Source organism: Monodelphis domestica, chromosome 1 (genome assembly GCF_027887165.1).
Source record: "Monodelphis domestica isolate mMonDom1 chromosome 1, mMonDom1.pri, whole genome shotgun sequence".
NCBI lineage: Eukaryota > Metazoa > Chordata > Mammalia > Didelphimorphia > Didelphidae > Monodelphis > Monodelphis domestica.
This window is the reverse complement of record NC_077227.1, coordinates 305378367-305396953: the sequence shown is the minus strand read 5'-3', so window position 1 is coordinate 305396953 and position 18587 is coordinate 305378367. Positions and strand designations below refer to the sequence as shown.

At 36.1% G+C, this 18587-nt stretch overlaps 1 protein-coding gene and 2 pseudogenes across 2 annotated transcripts in view; 1 reads left to right on the top strand and 2 right to left on the bottom strand.

The window, feature by feature from the left end:
* Window positions 1–9030, top strand: part of EAPP (E2F associated phosphoprotein) — a 28737-nt gene extending 19707 nt beyond the window's left edge. For both annotated transcript variants that reach the window (XM_001364929.4, XM_056821568.1), the window contains one exon: window positions 5946–9030. In XM_001364929.4, coding sequence (XP_001364966.1) covers window positions 5946–6216 — 271 coding nt within the window. In that variant the 3' untranslated portion in view covers window positions 6217–9030. The remainder of the gene's footprint in view (window positions 1–5945) is intronic.
* Window positions 4529–5798, bottom strand: LOC103102541 (isocitrate dehydrogenase [NADP], mitochondrial-like; annotated as a pseudogene).
* A 2772-nt stretch (window positions 9031–11802) lies between the features above and the next one.
* Window positions 11803–18136, bottom strand: LOC100616831 (enolase-like; annotated as a pseudogene).
* Between the last annotated feature and the right edge of the window lie 451 nt (window positions 18137–18587).

Sequence of the window (18587 nt, the reverse complement as noted above, 5' to 3'; positions counted from 1 at the left end):
GTGGGATGTTTGCACTTTTGATGATTAGATCTAAAAATGGGCAGATCTCCATACTCAACTTTAAGTACTGTGTTTACTCTTATGGGGATTAAATCTGAAAATAGTCAGGGGTTCAATTTAATTTTCACAATCAGGGAAGAGTTAAGTATTTTCATTGTTATAATCAGGGGAGAGTTAGATTTAATCGTCACACCATGCAAAAGGTTTACCTAATCCCTCAGCCTACATCAATTACCTTATAAATTGTAGCCCCTTGGGCTACATTCTTAATCTGGTTATATACACAGATTGTTGTCTGAGTATGCTCTTATTATAGTTACATTATAAAGTTACTATACAGTTACATTTTATAGTTTAAAGATCACACTCAAAGCATTGATTAAGGTATTAATTATTGATTTTCTGATACTTAGCCCTCTATAATGACTGCACTACCCAAGTGCCTCTTTGGACATGAATAAATATGTTGATTGCACCTCATTGTTAGTTGAGAACAGGCAGGGTGCTGCATAAGTTTTGTTTTCATTCTCCTGCTAGGTAGTTGTTGATAACCTTAGTATCATCAGACTGAATTGGCTCCCTATTTAATGTTAATAACTCATTAGCAGAAGTGGAGGACACTTACATGCTCAGTGGTGTGTAAAGGGAACCCCTTCTTCCCAGGATCGTGAACTTTCTGCTAGTCTGAGCCAACCCATTAGTGACCTAGAACTAGGGGTTAAGAGTCTGGGTCATAGAGACTTTGATTGGTTTCTGAAATGTGGCAGACTAACACAGAGGGAAAAGGCGTGACAGGGAGAAGCAAGTCTATAAAAATGAGACTAAGAGGAGGCTAGGCCTTTTTCTCTGGAGATTTATCTCCAAACTGGTGTTGGTGGCTGGGCAGAAAACACTATTGTAGGCTGATAAGATTAGAGTGGCAGGCTAGGAAGTAATTTTTTCTATTTCCTCTCCTTATTTCTTTCTTAGACTATATATTAAAATTAAATTGTTAAAAGCTGCTATCATCCTCATGACTTAAGGGTTAATTATTTTATAAGTGATGACCATAATAATTTTTAAAACTAATATTATATTTCCAAATTTCTAAATATTACATTTAGTATATTTGGTATAATATTAATTTTTCAGTAGTACAGTGGTCAAAAGGCAGGCCCATGGTGTTGCTAATTCAGTCCCATAGGAATTGGTGCCCCAAGCTCAACTTGGAGGGTGAAAGGGGTCATTGTTGGAAAGGAACTTACTTAGAAAAGTAGAATTATCTATCTAGCTGCCCTTTTGGGGCCTCAGATTTTTTTACCCCTCATCCTAGAGTTCTTGGCCTATGGGCTATCAAACACTAAGTGGATGGCAGATAATTCTCCTAGAGCAGTGAGAATTAGTGATTATGAAGGAAGTGTTACCATCTTTGTAAGCCTGATCTTCCTAGTGCTAAGGTCATTTTACACTGAGAGACTCATTGGGAACTACAGAGATTTGGCATAACTTCCCAACATGGATGTGATTATTTAGACCCAGGACGTTATCCTTCCCAGGAGTCTCCTAAATTTAGTTACTCCTTCAAGGATACATTGCATTTTTTGTTTTTGTTTTTTCTCTTTTAGTGCCGTCTGTGTCAAGTTTCTTGAATATAGCTTTGGGTAGGGTTATCCTAAAGTCATTTTAAGTGGTAGATGGGTCTCTGTTGAAGTGTCAAACAGGCACCTCTTGGACACTATAATTGGGAAATATTTTACAAGATAAGTAAGAACACAATTGAACATAGATTATGTTAATATGTAGTTTTCTAAGTGATGAAGTTATATCTTATATTATAAAGATTCCTGCTATACTTTTCACATTTGACTTGCTTCCATTTTTGTTCTAGTTATATTACTTTCAGAGTATTTTAAATTATAAAATCATTTCAGCCCTTCTCCAACATTTTCTTCTATAGATTTTTATGATATCTGGATTAAAAGTTATTTATACCCAAGAGTTTATTTTGCTCTTCCCATTTCTTTTTGAGGCCAAAGCTCTTTTAGTCAAATCAACAGACAATTCTTTTTTTAAAAAATTATATTTTTCAGTTAACAAAAATCTGTTTTTGTTCCCACCTATTCTCCCAGTCCCAAAAGAAATTGAAAAACTTAATAAATATTTGTGTCATAATGCAAAATAAATTTCCATTTAGCCATGTTCAAAAGACAATTCATTACTCTCAACTTTTGCTTAGATGGCTTCTATTTTTGGACAAGAGCACATCATGACTGTATTTTACTTAATGATCTGTACCACCTTTTCTCTAGTAAGTACCTTTTGGAAAAAAAAAAAACTTTTAAAATTAATACATTTTTTTTCTCTCCTCACCTCTTTCCATTGGGGAAAAAAAGGAAAATCCCTTTGTAACATATTTGTAATCAAACAAAATAAGTTCCCACATTGTCTCTGAAAAATGTTTAAGTGCATCATCAGCCCTGATCACCTCTCTCAGGGGGACTAACACAGTCTTAGTATGCTGTTGAGATCTTCACCTCACATTGACCAGGGTGATGAAAACACTGCTTGTACCTATCATTTCCCGCTTAGTGAAGCGCACAAATCTAGAACAGGAAGGACTTCAGAGATCACTTAGTCTAACCTCCTCTTTTTTTTTTTTTAAACAAATGAAGCAATTGAGGTTAAATGACTTTCCCAAAGTCACAAAGGTGTTACACATTAGAAGGGGAATTTTTAAAAAATATATTTTTTCATGTTATTTGATACATTTTTTTGATTCATTTTCTTTTCTTCCACTCTTCCTTCCCCCTTCCTGGAGCCGACAAGCACTCCCACTGGGTTATACGAATGTTATCACATGATACCTTTTTCCATATTATTAATTTTTGCAATAGAGCAATCTTTTGAAACCAAAACCCCAAATCACATCTAAACAAATGTTATATGTTTTGTGTTTCTACTCCCACAGTTCTTCCCTCGATGTGGATAGCATTTTTTCTCATATATAATTAGAATTAGAAAATGTCTGATGCCATATTTGAACTCAGGATCTCCCATCTCCAAGCCTGGCGTTCTGTCCACTGAGCCATCTAACTACCAGCATTTTGCATTTGACTACTATGTTCCATAACTGTGAAAATGTGTTTTGCCAAGACTGTGAATTGCCAAAACTGTAAAGGTTTTGGTCAAACTGTAAAGATAATTTTTAGTGTCTTGATTTAAAATCTAAAATTAAGTGGTTGCCATGGGAAAATTCCCAAATATGAAAATACCCAAGTCAGCTGGGTTTTATGGAGATTTTTTATTTAATACAAATGAAGGAATTAAGGGAAGGAGAATGAGAGAGAAAGAGAAAATAGTAGAAAGGGCCTAGGCCAAATGGCTTAGGCCTGATCCAAGTTAGTCTTAATTACTCACCACAAGATCATCTCAAGCAAGCTCCAGTCCTCCACTGAATTCCTGAACTCCTGAACTGAGTTCCAATCCTTATCCTTTTAAAGAAATTTTCTCTTATGTCACCTCCCCTAAATTTTCACATCTACCAATCACAGTAGATGCTTTTTCCCAGGATTGCCCATTCTTAGTTCTCATCTTCTTTTGTTCTCACCTTCTCTGGTTAGATAAAATCCTCTGAGTACTTCACAACTCTTTTGTTAAGCTGGCCTTTTGTAAGTTGCTTGACCTTTCAGTGATTAATTTAACCTTTATAGGTATTTAGCACCTTTTTGTATTAGATCTAAAAGTAGACCTAGCTTAAGGTTCTAGCTTTACTATAAGGTGTGAGTTAGGGACTTTTCATTGTTCAATTAGGAGTTTGCAACTTTATCTTCCCCTAAGGCACTGTCTCAGTAGGGTGGAGTAATCTTAAAAGTTCTCAATACATTCCTGACCAAGTACCTCCATTGTTAAAAATGGGGAATAGTTTAATCAAATCTTCTGAAGTAGAGTCTGAGCAGTTTTAAGATTCACAGTTCCTGGTAGTTTTTGTTTGATAGTTTTATTCAAGACAACTAGTGGATTCTGTTTCTACTTTACCCCCTAATACTAGAAGATTGGAGAAGTTTGCTTTAAATATTTTTTTGAAATTTGATGTTTAGGCTCTTTTTGGGCATGGTTTTCAAATCATCTAATGATTCTCAAATTTTTTTTCTGCTTGGTCTATTTTCCAGGGCAATTGTATTTCTTTTGATAAAATCTACATTTTCTGTTTTTTTCAGCCTATTGAGTTTTTTTTTTTGTGAAGAGAGTTTTGTAGCTAAATATGATAAAATGTGTTTAGAAGACAGTATATAAATTACAGTATGTACAGTATCAATTTGGGCTGAGACAAAATACCCCTTTTAAAAAAAATCTTTTTAAAAACTCACTAGCTTATAAAAAGTATCTTTAGTAATATTTCCTGTTCCATATTTCCAAGTGAAGGGGTTATGGGTCCTTTCCTCCACACTGAAGGAGGTGAGGATGGAGAGAATAGGAAAAGTGATGTCTGCCAGCCACATGCTCAACTCCCACTTCTTATACTCAATTGTTCCCCTTTGACATTCAATTCTCATTCAAAAACAAGGTTTTGTAGATTGTTTTTAATTATGTTCAGGAAGTCTCTGGTATTAAGTTATTCAGCTTCACATTACTTCAAACATGGATGCAGCCTATGAGGTCCTTGGCCACATCTTCCTGCTATCTTGTCTCAATACATACTTCTCCAGTCTGTAAATCTTATTAAGTCCTGATTACTGTCTAGCTTCCCTCAGTGTTTTAATCTTGTCCAGACAAAAACGCTAGCAGTAGGATTGGTGTTGGTGGGATGGCCCTTTTGGTGTTCTTAGTATTCTTAGCAGGTGACAGTTCCATGGTAGCCTCTGCTTCAGTGGTCTTTTCATCTGGGCAGACCAACACCGAAGTCATCGGGCCAGGGGAAAGTAACATCTTAGTTCTTAAAAGTTCAAACCCAAACCACCTGAGACTTGAGTACTTGGGCTACCATGTCATCAGTGAGTTGGTGTTCATACCAAATATTGTTCTTGTCAATCTGTCTCATAGAGCTTGTCAAAGATTTCTTAAAAGATGTCTTTGAAGTGATTGTCATAGGCTTTCAGAATGGTGTTCCTCATGCTCATGTATAGGGGTCACTTGTGAATGGCATACTAGAAGCAACTGCATGCAAAACCTGAAATAGACTCTTCAGTATTGTACATGTCCATGCCTACATCTCCAGCAGGGAAGTTGTACACTCCACATTCCTTTACACCACTGTCTAGTGTAAAAATAGACTCAAACTCTGAACTTCAATCCCCACAAGCCCTTGCTCCACTTCCCCAAAATGCTTTGGAATTCTGAGGTGGGTGAGATCGAGAAGGGATTTAAGCTGATTGCAAAGGCTTTTGTGGCTCTTTTTGGACTTCTGTTTTGGAGCAGAGGTGTCTCTTTCATGATGTGAGGTTATCTTGTCTAGGCCTCTGGCCTAGGCATGTGTTTTTTCTTATTATGTATTTTCTTTAATCCTTAATCTTCAATAAACTTCTAAAAATATAATACGCCTTGCAGAGAGAAACTAATTTCTACCTGCCTCAGTCTCCCCTAAATTTTAACTGTTACACTAGTTAGAAGGATACTATTTTTATCTCCATTTTACAGATGTAGAAACTGAGGCTAAGAGAGGTTAAAATAAAGCTCAGGCTTCTATAGGTAGGGAATATTTAAGGAAAGATTTGAATTTAGGTCAATTTAGATCTATCTCTAGTAGTATATCCACCAAGCCACATTCCCTACCCATGTATAAAGAGATGATACTAATGATTATATTATTTACCTGATATCATAACACTCAAATGACATAATATGTAAAGGGCTTTGCAGAGTGCATCATAAATGTCATTGGGAGTTTTGGTGAGTAGTTGATGGTAATAGTCTTACTTTGTTAGATAAACATATTTATAACATTTAATTTCTCTTCCCCTTTCTCCTAGGCATGAATACTACAAAACTCAATACAGGGCAATGTTTGTGATGAATTGCTCTGTCAATAAAGAGGAGATTCTAAGATATAAAGGCCCAGTGAATCGGAAGAACAGGCAGAGCCATAAGAAAATGAAGTCTGACAGTGAAGATTCTACAGTTCAAGCAGAGAATGAAGAAATATATCACCCAGTAAAATGTACTGAATGTTCAACTGAAGTAGCAGTATTTGATAAGGATGAAATCTTCCATTTCTTCAATGTATTAGCAAGCCATACATAAAAACATTGCTGACAATTTGCATACCTGCTACTATATAAATACAAATTTGGAATATATATTCCTCTTGAGAGTTTGTACATTTAAGAAAATCTAAAGTTTCTAAAGATATAGAATAAAAAAATCTAAAATTGTCACTTGAGGAAATATTTTCAATCTTGATTAGAAGTGGTTAGTAATTTTTAGGCAGGTTTGATTGAAAGATGATTTAGAAGTCATGATGTTTAACAGGTAGTTGGATATTGATTAGCTGTTTGGAATAAACATTTTCCTGAATTATAGCAGTTCTTGGCCTTTATGAAATTATTTTACCTTTGCCCTTTCTGTTACTAGAAGCTTTTGTGTTATTTAATTGTAGGGTTTGGCTCACAAATGTGTCACTTTAGGGACAGCTAGAGAGCCAAGCCTCCAGGTTGAGTGGCCCTGGTTTCAAATTTGGCTTCAGGTACTTCCTAGCTGTGTGACTATGGTCAAGTCACTTAACTCTAATTGCCTAGCCCTTACTGCTCTTCTGCTTTAAAATGGATACTCAGTATCTATTTTAAGACAGAGGGTAAGGATAAAAAACAAATAAACAACCATGCATAACTATAGAATCCACCATAATCTATACTTTCTTAGAAAGCTCCTTGTGTTGAATTATCAGTAGATCAAAAACAAGTATAGTATCTGGAGAGTGATAAATATGGTTTTTGAAACTATTATAAGCTATTGTCAGTTAAAGAATTTACTTATCAGGATTTTAAACTTAATGAATTTATTCATTAACAGGTTTATTCAAAAGCATCCTTAAAAAGTAAAGCTCTTTGATCATTCTTTATACCCACAAGGTATCTCTGGTATGGCCTTTATCTGGAGTTATAGTTTTAGATTTGTAGTAATGGTTTTTTAAAAAGTTTCAACTTTAGGAAAAAACTAAAGCTTACAGAAATAAATAAGCTTTTAAAAATTTCCTGATTGAGTATCAAAATAGAGGGTTTTTTCCCAAAGCAAACGTTATCTTGAAAACTCTACATTCTTTTGTTCTACAAGATGACTGTGACAAGATGATGAAGGGTCTCAAACATTGTATCCTATATTGAGACTTGGGAGTGTCCCATAGGAAGGGGAATGGAGGTGTGACAGTGGGCAAAGGGTAGAGTGTGATGCCCATGTGCCCACAGGGCAGAAGTGCCTGATCTCTACAAGCTGGTCTGTTGACCTGAGGCCAGAAGTCGACGAGACTGTGGAGGCCATTAGACCCACGAGACTCCTCCTTTAGATCCCTATTCATCCATAGCTCGCTAAGAGTACACATGAAGACCATCTTCCCTGGAAACAGGGCATGGAAACATACCTTCCCCAACCATCAAATCTGCATTTTGTGCTATACCAGCTAGGAAAAAGTTTGATTTCTCCTGTGACAGAAATAAGCCCTTTGAGTTTGTGCTGGGATGCAAGTAAGTGTTGAGACTTCTAAAAAAAGCGAATTTCTATTGAACTTCTATTTATTACATCAGTGTAATTTGCCCAAATATCCCTTTCCCTAGCCTTACAGAGAGTCATCCCATATAATAAACAGTAATTTTTTAAGAGAAAAAAATATCAGTACAACTGGATAAACATTGAAAAGGACAAAAAAATTGTGCAATATGTACCACTTATTGATTTCCCAACTCCACAAATGAGTGGGTTAGGAGTTTCTTCTCATATCGCTTCAATAGAATCATGCTTGATGGTTTTTTTTTAATTAATGGAATTTATTAACAAGTGTCTCAGTCTGTCCCTCTCCTCCCTGGATCATCAAGTATTAAATCTATACCTGTGTATGATGTTCTTTTGGTTCAGTAGTGATTTAGAGCCTGTTTTTTTTTTTCATATATCTATATATGGCTTTGATTTTTTTCATCTAAATTGTCCGTATCTTTTGTCCATATCTCAGTTAGGAGATGGCTCTTATGAGTTTGACAAAGTTCTCTCTATATTTTATATATGGGACCTCTATCTGGGATTTGTTTTATCTGTACAAAAACTTTTCAATTTAATGCACTCAAAATTACCCCTTTTACATTTCTTAATGCTTCCTGTCTCTTGTTGACTCAAATTCTTCTGCTATCCATAAATCTGATAGGTAATATATTCCCTGTTCTTCTAATTTACTTATATCTCCTTTTATATCTAGATCATGTATTCATTTTGATCTTGTCTTAGTGAGTAGACTAAAGATACCTAGTTTCTGCCCAACCTGTTTCCAGTTGTCCCAGCAATTTTTACCAATGATTGCTTATCCCAAAAAATTGGAGCTCTTTTTTTGTCAAATATAGGGTTACTACAGTCTTTATAATGTTTGTTGTATATCTGTCTTGTTCTACTGACCTTTTTTTTTCTTAGCTAGTACCAGATAGTTTTGATAATTACTGCTTTATAATGCAATTTAAAGTAAAGTTATTGCTAAACTTGTTCCTTTACATTTTCCCATAAATTCTTTTTATATTCTTGATCTTTTATTTTTTCAAATGAATTTTGTTATTCTTTTCTAGCTCAGTAAAATAATTTTTTGGTAATCTAATTGGTATGACATTGAACAATTAGATTAATTTAGGTAGTATAATTATTTTTAGGTAGTATAATTTTAATTAGCTATGCCCATATATGACCAATTAATGTTTCTCCAATTATTTAGATCTTACTTTTTTGTATAAACAGTGTTTTAAAATTATGCTCACATAGTTCCTGGATTTGTTTTGTCATGTAAACTCATGTTTTGTCATGTAAAAAAAAGGTATTTTATTCTATATGTGATTATTCTAAATAAAGTCTGTCTATCTCTTCTTGTAAGACATTGTCAGTAATATATAAAAATGCTGATGATTTATATTGGTTTATTTTATTTCCTGCTACTTTGCTAAAATTATTGGTGGTTTCAACTAACTTTTTAGCAGAATCACTCAGATTTTCCTCATATACCGTCATGTCATCTGCAAACATAGTTTTATTAACCTAATTCTAATTCTTTCCATTTCTTTTTCTTCTCATTGCTATTCCTAGCACTTCTAATAACATGTTAAATGATATTGGTGATAATGGGCATCCTTGTTTCACTCCTGATATTATTGGGAAGGCTTTTAGCTTCTTCCCATTACGAATAATATTTGCTGATGGTTTTAGGTACATGCTTTGTATCATTTTAAGAAAAATATCTGTTTATACCTATGCTTTACAGCTATCTGTAAAAATATCTGTTTACACCTATGCTTTTTTTTAATTTCTGAATTTTTAAATTTTTTCCTCAATTACATTTAAACAGTTCCCAACATTTTAAAAAGGATATTGAATCTCAAATTCTCTCCCTCCCTTCATACTTTCCCGATCTTTGACCTATTGAAATGAGGTGCAATCAGTCATATAAAACATTTTTCCATATTATTCTTTCTGTGGAAGAAGACTTGAATACAAAAAATAAGACAATGAATTATTTTCTTTGGTTGGATTCAGACTATCAGTTCTTTTTCTCTGGAAGCAGTTGACATTTTTTTAAAAACATGAGTCCTTTTGTATAATTTTGGATCATCATATTGTTGAGAATAGCAAAGTTATTCATAGATGTTCATTGTACTGTATTCCTGTCACTTTGTACAGTGTTCTCCTGGTTTTATTTATTTCACTCTGCTTCAGTTCACATGAATCTTTCCAGTTTTTTTTTTTTTTGGAGGTCCTTCTGTTTGTCATTTCTTATAGCACAATAGTATTAGTCTTATTATAATCATATACTATAACTTGGACATTTCCCAATTGATGGGTATCCCCTCACTTTCCAATTCTTTGCCCCATGAGAAGAGTGGCTCTAAATATTTTTCTACATATAGGTTCTCCTTTTTGTTTTTTCATTCTCTTTGGGATACAAACCTAGTAATACTATCACTGGGTCTTTATAGCCTTTTGGGCATTGGCCCAACTTGCTCTCCAGAATGACTGAATTATTTCACAACTCTCCTAACAGTTTCAATTTTCCCACATCCCTCAATGTTTTGTCATTTCCCTTTTCTGTCATAATAGCCAATTGGATAGGTGTGGGGTGGTGCCCCAGAGTTGTTTTAATTTGCATTTTTCTAATAGGTGATTTAGAACATTTTTGCTTGACTATAGAGAGCTTTAATTACTTTGAAAATGGCTTGTTCTTATCCTTTGACCATTTAAAAATTGGGGAACGACTTGCATTATATAGTTGACTCATTTCTCCATGTATTTGAGAAATGAAGGCTTTATTAGAGAGACTTGTAAAAAAAACATTTGCACCATTATGATTACTGTGTATTCCTTTCTATCTTATTTCCTTAGTTTCTGACTACCACTTCCTCCAATTCACCCTCTTTTCTATCAGTCCCTGTCTTATCCCCTTCCCCTCCTACTATCTATAGGATAAGATAGATTTCTGTACTCAGTTGATTGTGTATATCCTCCCATTTAGCCAATTCCAATGAAAGTAAGGTCCACATACTCCTTTCCCTACCTCCCCCATCTTCCTCTCCATGGTAAAAGATCTTTCATGCCTCTTGTGTGTGATAGTTTACCCCATTCTATTTTTCCCTTCTCCCAATACATTTCTTTCTCATGCCTTAATTTTATTTTTTCTTATATCATCCCATCATATTGAATTAACACTCTTGCCCTTTGCCTTTGTATATTCCTTCCAACTACTCTAATGATAAAGTTCTTTGGAGTTACAATAATCATCTCCTCATGTAGGGATGTACAGTTTAACTTTACCAAATGTCTTTTGATTTTTCTTTCCTGTTTACTTTTTCATACTTCTTTCGAGTCTTATATTTAGAGAGTCAAATTTTGCATTCAGGTCTTATCTAAAAGATCAGAAATGTTTGAAAGTCCTTTCTTTTCCATTTTTTTCCTCCTGAAAAATTATCTTCATTTTTGCTGGATAAATGATTCTTAGTTGAAGTCTTAGCTTTTTTTTTGCCCCCTGGAATATCAAATTCCAGGCCTTCCAATATTTTATATAGAAGCTACTAAATACTGTGTTATCCTGACCACAGTTCTTTTTGGCTACTTGTAATATTTTCTCCCTAACCTAAGAGTTCTGGAATTTGGCTATGATATTCCTGGGAGTTATCCTTTTTTGGGTTATCTTTAATCAGATGATTGGTGGATTCTTTCCATTTATTTTTTGCCCTCTCATTCTAGAATATTAGAAAAGTTTTCCCTGATTTCTTGAAAGATAATGTTGAAGCTCTTTTTTTGATTATGATTTTCATGTAATCCAATAATTCTTAGATGATCTCTCCTAGATTTATTTTCTATATCAGTTGTTTTTCCAATGAAATATTCCACATTTTCTTCTATTTGTTTTATTCTTTTGACTTTGATTATTTTTTTTTGTGTCATAAAGTCATTAGTTTCTAATTGCCCAATTCTAATTTTTTTAGGGATAATTTCTTGAGTGAGTTTTTGTACCTCCTTTTCCATTTGTCCAATTTTAATTTTAAAAAATTCTCTTCTGCAGTGAATTTATGTACTTTTTTTCCATATGGCCAATTCTACCCTTTTTTGGGGGATGGGGGAGGTTAATGAATACTTTTATTCTTCACATAAAAAACACTATGGATCTGGCTTGGGATCTTGTCAAGGTTGCAATCACAATTACATGGCTCAATACATGGGCACAAATGGGTGGGAGCAGAGAATGGGGATGGCACAAAGTGAGGGCTTTGAACAGCACTGGGTGATCAGGTGTAGCCTCTGATAGGACAATTCTAATAAAGCAGTGAGAACATCATATAAAGTTAAGGTGAGATGGGCATTAAGCAACACAGACCCTGGTCTCATACTTGAAGCAAACTTATACCCAGGTAACTGGTGCTTGCTAGCTCTAGGTTGTGCTTACTGGGCCTGAGGGTTTCTTAAGTATCTTATAACAAACAGCCTTGTTGCCCAGTTCCTTCTCAGTTCTGAGAATCTAATTATACTTGATCAGATGCTCAGATTGGCAAGGGATTTTGATCTGTCTTGTGCAGAGATCCACCACTGGGTCTGCAATTGAGGTACTGGGCTAGCTTCTATGACCTGGAGAGGTTTGGTCATGGAACCAATGTGGTTGGTTCACTTTGAGCAGAAGGCTGTTTGTAGGCTTTGATGTCCACAGCCTTTTCAGTGCACTTGGGATTGGTCACTGTGAAGTCATTCTCCGCCACCTAGATACATGCAGTATCAATAAATTTGACCAAGTTTTCTAGTCATCCTGGTCAAAGGGATCGTCAATAAACACCACTGAATAGACCTTGATGAAGCCCTAATAGAGGTCCCCAAGAGTATCAGAGGTGATGTGTCAGCTTGGGTCAGCATCAGACTTGAAGTCCAAGGGAAATATCCCAGATTGGTAGAATTCTGAAGAAGAAACATCCATGCCAATGACCACCTTATCAGTATAGCCAGTTTTACCAATAGCAGTTGTTAGCAGCTCCAGAATTTCTTTATTCTCCAGGATGTTAGGAGCAAAGCCACTCTTATCTCTTATATTGGTGGCATCCTGTTCATATTTCTGCTTAATCACATCCTTCAGGTTGTGGTAGATCTGAGATCCAATGCACTTGGCTACTTTGAAGTTTGCTGCCCCAAGAGGAAGGATCATGAACTCCTTCATGGCCAGCTAGCATGAGAACCACCACTGATCATGTTGAAAGATGGAACTGGCAAGACAATTTCTTTCACTGACTGCAAGGCCAGCAATGCGGTGGTGCAGAGAGACATCTTGCTCAGTAGTTCTGGTCTTACAAACAGAGAGACTCCCAGGATGACATTGGCACCAAAATGAAATTTATTATCAGTGCCACTCATCTCTAGCCTCAATGTGTCAATCTTCTCCTGCTCTACAACATTCAGTTTCTTGTTAATCAGGGTTGTGTAATAGATTTAATAATGTATTAAACCACTTTTGATATGCCTTTCCTTATGTAACAGGTTTTATCATTGTCTCAGAGCTCCAGGCCTTCATGGACACTAGTAGACACATCACTGAGTACAGTATTTCGGAAGAGACCTTTTGAAGTGTGAAGATCACCTTCAACAGTAGGGTTTCCATGAGAGTTGAAGATTCTCTTGTATGGATCTTCCCCCCACCCCTAAAATCTGTTTATTAGTTTTTTTATTTGGAAATTTTAATTTAATTAATTAATTTAGAATATTTTCCCATGGTTACAACATTTATGTTCTTTCCCTCCCTTCTCCCTTCCCCCCTCCCATAGCCAACCTGCAATTCCACTGGGTTTTACATGTTTCATTGAACACAACCTATTTCCATATTATTGATATTTGCTCTTCGGTGATCATTTAGAGTCTACATCCCCAATCATATCCCCATCAACCCATGTGATCAAGCAGTTGTTTTTCTCCTCTGTTTCTATTCCCACAGTTCTTTCTCTGAATGTGGATAGTGTTCTTTCTCATAAGTCCCTCAGAATTGTCCTGGATCATTGCACTGTAGAGAAGTCCATTACATTCAATTGTGCCACAGTATAAAATGTTCTCCTGGTTCTGCTCCTTTCACTCTACATCAATTCTTGGAGGTTGTTCCAGGTTACATGGAATTCCTCCAGTTCATTATTCCTTTGAGCATAATAGTATTCCATCACCAACAGATACCACAATTTGTTCAGCCATTCCCCAATCAGAGGGCATTTCCTCTTTTTCCAATTTTTTGCCACCACAAAGAATGCAGCTATAAAGATTTTTGTGCAAGTCTTTTTCCTTATCTCTTTGGGGTATAAACCCAGCAGTGCTATGGCTGGATCAAAGGGCAGGCAGTCATTTAGCTCCCTTTGGGCATAGTTCCAAATTGCCATCCAGAATGGTTGGATCAATTCACGACTCCACCAGCAGTGCATTAATGTCCCAATTTTGCCACATCCCCTCCAACATTTATTACTTTCCTTTGCTGTCATGTTAGCTAATCTTCTAGGTGTGAGGTGGTATACCTCAATGTTGTTTTGATTTGCATTTCTCTGATTATAAGAGATTTAGAACACTTTTTCATGTGCTTATTAATAGTTTTAATTTCTTTATCTGAAAATTGCCTACATCTTGAGAAAAGTCATGTTGAGTTCCTGGATATGGTTTCCTCCAATGAACTTAAACAACAGAGGCCAAGGCCAATTTAAGAGTTCTCTTCAGTGCATTTTTGAATATTTTTTGACATTTGGCCAATTCTGCTTTTGAAGGAGTTCTTTTCATCAGTGGATTTTGTTCCTCTTTTACCAACTGACCTTTTCTGGTTTTTAGGTATTAATTTTTTTTTTACATTTTTAAATTGTCATGCAAAGCATACTTCCATATTGGTTATTGTTGTAAGACCAAACTCATACATAACCAAAACCCCTAAATAAAACCATAAATACTGATGTGAAAGATGACCCCAACAGCTCTTTCTCTGGAGGTGGATAGCATTCCCCATCATAAGACTTTCAGGATTGTCCTAGATCATTGCATTGCTGAGAGTTGCCAAGTTTTCACAGATAGTCATCATCCAATATTACTGTTACTATGTACAGTGTTCTCTCAGTTAAATTCCTGTAGAACTTTTCAGCTTTTTTTGAAATCATCTTTCTTATCATATAATAGTAGTCCATCACCAACATGTACCTCAATTTGTTTAGGCATTCCCCAATTGGTGGACATCCTCTCAATTTCCAATTTTTTGCCACCACAAAAAGAACTGCTATAAATATTTTTGCATAAGTAGGTCCTTTCTGCTTTTTCATTATCTTTTTGGGATATAGAACCAGTAGTGGTTGATAGATCCTGGGACCAAAACTCCCCTTTCCCTTGTACCAGCTGGAACTCCAGAACAAAGCATGTAGTTCCATTTCATGGAGTGCCATTACTTCCCACTCTGTGACCTGACAAATCTATGATGGATTGATGTTCTGGACTTATACTGTATGTACTGTAAAGGTTAAAATTATGGTTGAGACTAAATGTAATAATTATTTTGGTCACCAAGGATTTTATTTATAAAATCTTAATGAAACACCCAAGTCAGCTGGAAGTTTTATGGGGATTTAATTGATAGTGGAGGAGATTAAGGAGAAGGAAGAAGGAAAGGAGTAGTCTCCTTTCCCCCTCCCCCCACCTGACTAGTACTGAGTGGGGAGATTAGGAGATAAGGTTTTGGAGTATGAAGGAGGAAGGAGTCAGCTTGAACTCCAAAAAGGAAAGGGCTAAGCCAAGATGCCCAAACCTGAAATCAACTCCAGGGCAAACTCAACGCCAAACCCAGACAAAATAACTGCCATCACTCCAAGATTGTCAGAACGCCTAGCACGCTGCCAGCCAGAGTCACCTCTCCAGGGAAAGAGGAAGAGAGAGGAAGTGATATGCCTTATATAGACAGTTTTATATCACTTTCCTGCATCTCATCTGTACCAATGATAGCTTAACTTGACTTAGGACAGCCCAGGGGTCTGTCCGATTTTTCTGCACATGTGTGTTGAAGGCCATTTCCTCAGATAATTAAATCTTGAGTTTGGTGCAGACCTTCCTAATCTTGTTAAACTAAGGAGGGTGGAGAAATTCAGGATTCCCAAGACCTGGTTCTGTTAGTCCTAGTGTCTCTATTGTTATTGATCAGGAAATAGCTAAATCAGATCTTCTAAAGTATGGTCTGATTAGGATGGAATAATTTTAAAATTCACAGTACCATACTAAGGACTATACAAACCTGGGAAACACCCCCCCCCCCAAAGCCATTTAGCCTGAGACTGGATTTTGGAGGGAGCAACAACAACAAAAAAAAGAAAAAACTTTCTATTTTAGGCACAATGAAAGTAAAAACTCCTCAGAGCCTGAGCTGGTCTGAGAGAGCAAAAGGATTTTATGGGTGTAGAATACAGGCTTAATAAAAATATTCATAGCTGTGCTCTTTGTGGTGGCAAAAAAATTGGAAAATGAGGGGATGCTCTTCAATTGGGAAATGGCTGAATAAACTGTGTTGTATGTTGGTGATGGAATACTATTGTGCTCAAAGGAATAATAAAGTAGAGGATTCCATGTGACCTGGAACAACCTCCAGGAAGTGATGCAGAGTGAGAGGAGCAGAATCAGGAGACTGTACACAGAGACTGATACACTGTGGTAAAATCGAATGTGATGGACTTCTCCATTAATGGCAATGCAGTGATCCTGAACAACTTGGAGGAATCTATGAGAAAAACCACTATCCACATTCAGAGGAACAACTATGGGAGTAGAAACACAGAAGAAAAACAACTGCTTCAATACATGGGTCGAGGGGATATGGTTGGGGATGGAGACTCTAATTGAACATCCTAGTGCAAACATCAACATCATGGAAATAGATTCTGATCAAGTACACAAGTAATACCCAATGAAATTGTGCATCGGCTGCGGGAAAGATGGATGGAGGAGAGGGAGGGAAATAATGTGATTATTGTAACTAAAGAATAATGTTCTAAAGTTACTAAATAAATTAATTAAAAAAAAAAGAATACAGGCTTAAGAGGCTATGAAAGCTTCCCAGGGTTAGTTTAAAATTGTGGGAGCTAAATGGGGGTGGTTGGTCAGCATGGAAAGGGCAGCTCAGTGGTCTAATAGCAGCCTCAGCTGCAAGCTGGAAGTTCAAGTGGCTAGCATGTGCTTAAGACCCATGTGTGTGGGGAGAAGGGGATTTATACCTTATCCTTCAAGAAAGAAAATGGCTCTAAAGGACCCCCCAAGCAGTTAGCAAGGGAGACAGAGGCAGAAGCTTTTAAAGTGAATCTGTCTTTAACTAAGATAGGAGTAAGGCTCCAGACTTCTGGTCACCAAAAATGTAAGATTTAAATTAATATTAATAACTCCAAGTATTATATTTTATAAGATTTATTAGTAATCACTTGAAGTAGAAGAAATAAAAATAAAAGTACAAAGCTTAAGTATGACCACGTGAATAAACTTTCCTGCCTCACTCTCCCCCCTGCCTCGCTCTCTCCCCTGCTTTCTGGGAATTTTAAAATCTTACCTTGATTGACCATTGGATACTAATGAGGATAGGCAGTGGGAAATGGGGCTTTACACTCCTAGAAGTGCTTTGACATCCCTTTTACCATAATAGTGCTTTTAGATCCTGTGCTTTTTACTAGTTAGCAAATATCAGAATTTGTAAACTTTTCTAGCTACTCCCAGTTGAAGAGCTTACTGAGTTCAAAGAGGAGAAAGCACCAGAGATAACCTGTAGATCATTATAACCTTGTTACCTTTTTTTTTGGGGGGGGTCTGGTTGTCTTTCTTTTATTTTTCTTTAAATTATTTAAAAGAAACTTAAAATAGCACATAGAAAACTTAAGTATATGAAGAAAATGGCCAAAGTGAATGGAACACAGCTCTAATACAAGGTGAAAAATCTGGAGATAATATATTGCATTTAAATTCAACACCCACAAATACTGAGTCTTCTCACTTTCTATAAGCTTCTCTAGCTAATTTGTGAACTTCAGTATTTCCTCCTTTTGAATGAGCAGGAACATACTTCTAGTCAATATTCATGTCCCGAGTCATTTCATCCAACTTAACTAATTGGTCTTTGTGGACAACATCCATATTTTTACTTCTTTTCCAATCATTTTCTTTCCATTTGTTAATCCATTCATTCCTTTGGTGACAAGTTGATTATTTGAGTACACAATGATTTTGTCAAGGTTTTGGGCCTTAGCTTGCTCAATTCCTCTGGTAGCTGCTTCTAATTAAGCACTTTGGTTTGTCTGTCATCCAGAATATGTACTACTTATATTTAGATCATTGGCTTCTGGCCAGTAGATACCAATGCCTCCTTGGGTCCCTTCTCTTCCATTATTTTTGCAGGCACCCTTGATATACACAGGGTCAGATCCTTGGTGTAGATGCTCATTCCAACCTCCAGAACCTCTACTCTGCCAACCATAGTTAGACCTCCCTGAATCCTGCTGATAAGGATTCAAACTCATTTCTAGTCTTTCCAAAGGTTTGGAAGGAAGAGTATCTCTGACCTTCAGGGTATATGCAACTTTGTTACCTTTTGATGAGTTTGAAGGTGAAATAACCTTGAATGTCTGCCAAATGACGACATGAGAGGAATTATTACCCAGGTTCACTGGGGATTTTTTTCCCTCTTTACTTATCCCTTTCCTCTGGATTGCAATATGATTGAGGGTGGGGAACTCAAAGGAGGGAAGGAGGACAATACCCTTGATCCATAATGAAAATGCAAAAAACCTGAGAGAAGAATGGGGGCATTCCATTGTCTTGGACACACTATCTGTATACATCCTTAAATAAATACTTACAAAAAATAAAACCCCTTATCTTCCATTTTGGAATCAATACTGTCTATTGGTTCCAAGGCAGAAGAGTGG